The 5,599-nt window shown below is 39.4% G+C and overlaps 1 protein-coding gene across 2 annotated transcripts; it reads left to right on the plus strand.

The window, feature by feature from the left end:
- The first annotated feature begins 247 nt into the window (after positions 1 to 247).
- On the plus strand, positions 248 to 4,612 carry LOC110501690 (homeobox protein engrailed-1-B-like). 2 transcript variants are annotated; one of them, XM_021579425.2, is made up of 2 exons: positions 248 to 1,093; positions 3,519 to 4,612. In XM_021579425.2, the coding sequence occupies exons 1-2, from the start codon at positions 565 to 567 to the stop codon at positions 3,839 to 3,841; spliced, it is 852 nt and encodes a 283-aa protein (XP_021435100.1). In that variant the 5' UTR covers positions 248 to 564; the 3' UTR covers positions 3,842 to 4,612. The 2 variants fall into 2 exon arrangements, with proteins under 2 accessions (XP_021435100.1, XP_021435101.1); XM_021579426.2 differs by having other exon boundaries at positions 250 to 1,093; positions 3,522 to 4,612.
- Positions 4,613 to 5,599: the final 987 nt, after the last annotated feature.

Genomic DNA, 5,599 nt, shown 5'->3' on the forward strand with positions numbered 1-5,599 from the left:
TATAAAAATGCGACGTATGTGGGCTATACGCATTTGCAATTGTATAATGTGTATACATCCGTATAGTTTAGGCCTACTACTATGATCTCGGTCTTGGGTTTTCATAAAACCCATATTTGGTACCACCATAGCCTACTTACCCAGAGATGCGAGACTTTATTGGATGTCGTCTCCCGTGTCCAAAAGTGTCTCAGTCATTGATTGGCCCACTGCACGTTCGAAGGGGTTCACGCGCTTCCGGTTAGTGTGGGAAACGTGTGGGAGAAGCTGAGTGATGTGAGGAGTTAGTGAAGATCGAACTGTCATATAGACAGTGGTGAAAAGCTCGTGGCTGCGAGAGGAGCGTGCGATTCCTTGTCAGTCTTGTCATAGTCGACTACCATGACACGTTGGTGCGCGTTACGCACGAGGGATGTCAACAATTTAGAAATCAATATGTGCACCAAATCAGAGAGGGAGTAATTATCCTTTAGTGTGCACCGTATAACTTCATTCTTGTCATATTTGGATTCAAATACACACAAACAAGTGGAATTGGTTGGGAGCCTGCAACCATTTTCAGTGATGGAGGGGCAAAGGGATGTACACAGCCCGGAGTTGAGTGAAGGGGAGAGCGTTTCTCCTTCTCCAAGTCTGCCTTCGCCACCCATCCTGCCTCTCCAAGCAGCGCAGCAGGCGCACAGAACCACCAACTTTTTTATTGACAATATTCTACGGCCAGATTTCGGCTGCAGGAAGGAGCAGGGCTTAGGTGCGAGGGAGAGGTCGCAGACTTCCAGCCGAGAACGCGCCCACCCTTTGGTCGCCAGACCGACTCATCCTGGAACGCCATGCCAGGACTCCAATTGCAGCAGCGACAGCACTTCTTCCTCCTCCTCGTCCTTGGCCTTGTCTCCAACCCCCAAAAAGAGCACCTCGTCCTCGAAAGCCAACGACAGCTCCGGAGGTAGCACGCCCAAGTTCGGCGAGAACACTTCTCCTGTTATGGTTGTGAACGGCGTTAGTGGCGGCGCAGCGCCCTCCCCCGAGTCCCAACCGCTGCTGTGGCCTGCCTGGGTGTATTGCACTAGATACTCGGACAGGCCCTCATCTGGTGAGGCAATAGTTTTTTAACAATTTTATAAATGCGCAATAGTCCAATTGCAGAAATAGTAGTATTTCCTCAATATGCTTGTATTTGATGTGTTTGAAATTAATTCATACCTTTATTTGTGAAATAAAAGTGTATTTTATACTCTCTTTTCGCACTGTGATGAAGGGCAAAATATGTAGGCTATAGTGCAAGCTTAGTGGTCCTGTTACTGCATGAAAATAATGACTGACTGAGTGCAAAATATAGGCTAACAGACTCAATCAATGTTCAACTGGAATCAAACCTTCTCCATTTTAAATGATGCTATAAGCTATTATTTGTAAAGAATCCTTCATTTATTACAAAAAAATACAAGGAACAATAAAGCACATATAGGCCACTTGGACAATTGTGTGTTGAAATTATACATAAATACTGTATATTTTGTCATTTATATATTGATCTTGAGTAATGTATTGATTTGATGCTATTCAAGATAGTCTACCAATATCTGTCATTCACGTGGTGCAAGTTGGAAAATATTCACTGATTGGCTTAGTTGACTGATAGACTTAGTCTAGCATGTGCACAATCTACCAATAAAGTAAAATGAATGGAAACAGTGAACAATCGAGTAGTTTGTTTTCAAGAGCATATTTGAGAACATATCAGAACATGTTAACAACATGTCGTTGATGACTGTGTGGCCCAACATTTCACTCTTCGTATTTGCAAGTGAAATCTTGATCCCATGACCACTGGTTGCATCTTGTAGGTTAAAGGCCTCCAAAAAAAAAATCCTTGCAGATGTGACATCTTTTAAAAGAATGTAACTTAAAATTAGAACATACTCCATGAATTGAATTGAAAGAGAGATACAGTTCTTACATTTGACATAATACAACTGTAGGCTCATATACGTGTATATTATTCATAACCTACAATCATTTTAATGGACCGTTTTCAATATATTTTTAAATCTCAATGAGACTATAAAAATCAAGGTTGAATATAATTAAGTTAAAGAAGGTGCACTTGAAAAAACGAGAACCTGGAAAATAATCTCATTGCTGTCGGCATATTGAATTAATTAACCATTTTGACTGTCTTGATAGAGGATGTATATTATCTGTGTATGGACTTGGTGTAATTCTCCCCGCGTACCCGTGTTAATCAATAGCAGCCTAGGCTACGTTAACTGGTAAGCATGCACAATGTTTATTTTGTTTGGGCTAAGAAAGTCCAATGGTTCCAATGGTGTTTTGGCATGTGAATAAATTAGCTTTTCATAATTAAAATACACTTGTCCAAAAGACTGCGTTTTATATTTATTTCATTAGGTAAGTCGGTTAAGAACAAATTCTTATTTACAATGACGGCCTACCGGGGAACAGTGGGTTAACTGCCTTGTTCAAGGGCAGAACGACAGATTTGTATCTTGTCAGCTCGGGGATTCGATCCAGCAAACTTTCGGGTTACTGGCCCAACGCTCTAACCACTAGGCTACCTAAAGTAGGTATTGACCAAATCATTGCAAAAATAATGACAGAGAATTTAAAAATAGGCCTATATGAATCAATATAAATATCAATAAAAAACAATTCACTGAAGATTTTGTATTTGTGTTAGAAAAAGAAGATAGGCCTAGCATCAAATAGCCTATAACTTAAAAAATAAATATTAACGGATAAATTATATTTCCTGTTTCCTATCATATTGTTGATTTGTGGCTGTTTGTTTGTATTTAGCCCCTGATAATGTTGTATATTTACATGTATACTGTAGCGTACCCATACGCACATAGGCCTATACCTAAATCTTCATTTTGGGCGAAATATTTTAACGTAAATTCAGGATATCTGAATGAATGCCTTCATTAGCCTATGTCAACAAAGCTAGAGATCACTGAGCTTTAATGATTCTATTTTTAGTAGGCTTTTGATCAATTGTATGCCTATAAAAGACACACTTGCCAAAAGTCCTAAAACGTGTATGTCGTAAAATTGCTCTAGTTGGCTTTAAGTTTTATGGTTTTTAAATTTTAACTAAATAATTATGATAGTCGACCCACAGCTACTTCACACAAAGGCCTGCCGCTGAGTGGACCTTACTCTTTTCAGTAGCCAAATGTTATTCACAGTGATTATTAAAGGCCTACCATTGGGATGGCCATAACGTTATATAGCCTACAGCAAATACTTACCCTATAATAACGTTTAGTTTATTATCGTTTATTATTAGTAGCCTACCATTATTACATTGTTTATTTTTATTATTATGAATATAGGATCATGGTTATTATTAGGGTACGTTGCTTTTATTATTTGGCTATTATTATGAAGTCTAACCTAAAATCCTAAATTTAATTGTTTCTGGGTGATGAAAGCTATAGATCTCTGGCGCTCGCTGAATATTTATATTCCCGTTTTTATTGTCGTCCCTACTGTAGGCCCAAGGACACGGAAATTGAAAAAGACGAAAAACGAAAAGGAAGACAAGCGACCCAGAACGGCGTTCACGGCTGAGCAGCTTCAAAGACTGAAGACGGAGTTCCAGGCCAACCGTTACATTACCGAGCAGAGGAGACAGTCTCTAGCCCAGGAGCTCAACCTCAATGAGTCACAAATCAAAATCTGGTTCCAGAACAAACGGGCCAAAATCAAAAAGGCCAACGGCTATAAGAACGGCCTGGCTCTCCAGCTCATGGCGCAAGGATTGTACAACCATTCCACCACCACCATTCAGGAAGACAAGGAGGAGAGTGACTGAGCCTTCGCTTGCCCCAAATGTGCTACAAACTCGGAAAACTATGGTGCAGGAGTCACCTTTTGGGGACGAAATATTTGTGGATAGTCAAGGCTAGTGTAAAATATGTTCAATTTGTTGATAGGCTTGTGTATGAACATAAACGATACAAATATGCATACAAGCTACGAACATGATGGAAAATGAATAGCCAAAAATTAGACTGTATAGATAATTTAAGGAGAAGGGGATACAGTACTACTCACCCTGCACTTGGATAATGATATGATTGCTATCTTTGTCGCTTTAGGCCTAATGTGTGATCTCTCTCTTATATCAAACCTCGGTGAATTTACAGACTGCGTGATCTGCCACTTCAAGCCAAAGATTTTATCGAAATAACAGCCTGAAAAAAAAACATCTATGAATCTCTCTCTTATAGACTATACTTTCTTCCTGAACTGCGAGTCCCTAACAATCAGTAGGCCACTGTTTTTTTTTTTCGTTGCCTGCCGCTTGATGTATTGCCTCAACTACGTGTGGGCCTGAAAGATTGGCCTATATGACTCATCTCGTGTTGGATTCGCGATATCTTGGAATACCACAACGAAATATATGTGATCTCCCTCGACAGTTAGAGGGAGTATGGGAGTATATTATCTACTACATCTAAACCATGTTTCCAAATTAACATTTTTATATTGGAAAAAAGGCAACACTACTCTGTTTTTGTATTGTGCACTACTCTGTGCAATAGGTTCAAGGATTAAATTAATAAATCGTAGTGTCTATGGAGTTGGTTTACAGCTCATTGATTCAAGTGAGTGGGGTCACTGTATCCATATTCACATGGTGTATTTTACAAAGGAACATTTTATTATGAGGCATGATGATATCAGGCCTGTTCAGAGCGTTGCAGGGCATGAAATTGCCTTGCCGTGCACTACTACATCTCTCACTCATTTCATTAACTTTTTGTGTTGCACTACAAAGATAAAACTCACCATTTGCTCGTGTAACGAATGAGAGCCAGTCAGAGCACGCGGCTCAAAGTGCGGCTGGATTCATAGGTCACGGTACTCTCTTCAAGATCATGCGCACGGTCTGTGTGCACAAGGTTGGGTCCACGAGTATGTAAGATCTCTTCCTTTTTCACTTTAGGCCTATATTGCAGGTAAATAAAAAATGACAATAACATTATTAATGACAATTATACTCAGAATGACGTGCCTTATTCTTGCATTCTTGTAGCTATAACATTTCGATTAAAACATCTTCCCAAACATTTGGATATTATAGCCTGATCAGTTGAAAATAAAATATTAATTTGAATTCTGACCTGCTCACAATATAGAGCTGCGTCTTATCTAAACGGATGAAAACGAAGAGCAGGTAAATAGCCTTTAATGAAGTCCATAAAACTCAATAGGAAACGCACCCTAATGGACTAGATCACATTTTAAGCATAAGGTGTTCTTTCCTTTTCCGGGGATAAACGGGCCCAGATAAATAATAATACATTTTGTTCTCCGTGCAGAGCACTCTTTGCACTGCACTTTTGTACAAATGTGGCTTATTTTTTGAATAAAGAGAACCAATAGCCCATACAATACATCTTATAGGCTTATAACAACGATGCATGAAGGAGACTATTGACACGCAACCTCTACTAGCCTATTCACCAGGAATGTAGGCCGAAGGCTGTCGTAAACATAATAAGTAAACTGTAGCCTATAGATCGTTTTACAATTATGAGCAAACGGACAAATATTCAGTTCTCTC

Source organism: Oncorhynchus mykiss, chromosome 22 (assembly GCF_013265735.2).
Source record: "Oncorhynchus mykiss isolate Arlee chromosome 22, USDA_OmykA_1.1, whole genome shotgun sequence".
Taxonomy (NCBI): domain Eukaryota; kingdom Metazoa; phylum Chordata; class Actinopteri; order Salmoniformes; family Salmonidae; genus Oncorhynchus; species Oncorhynchus mykiss.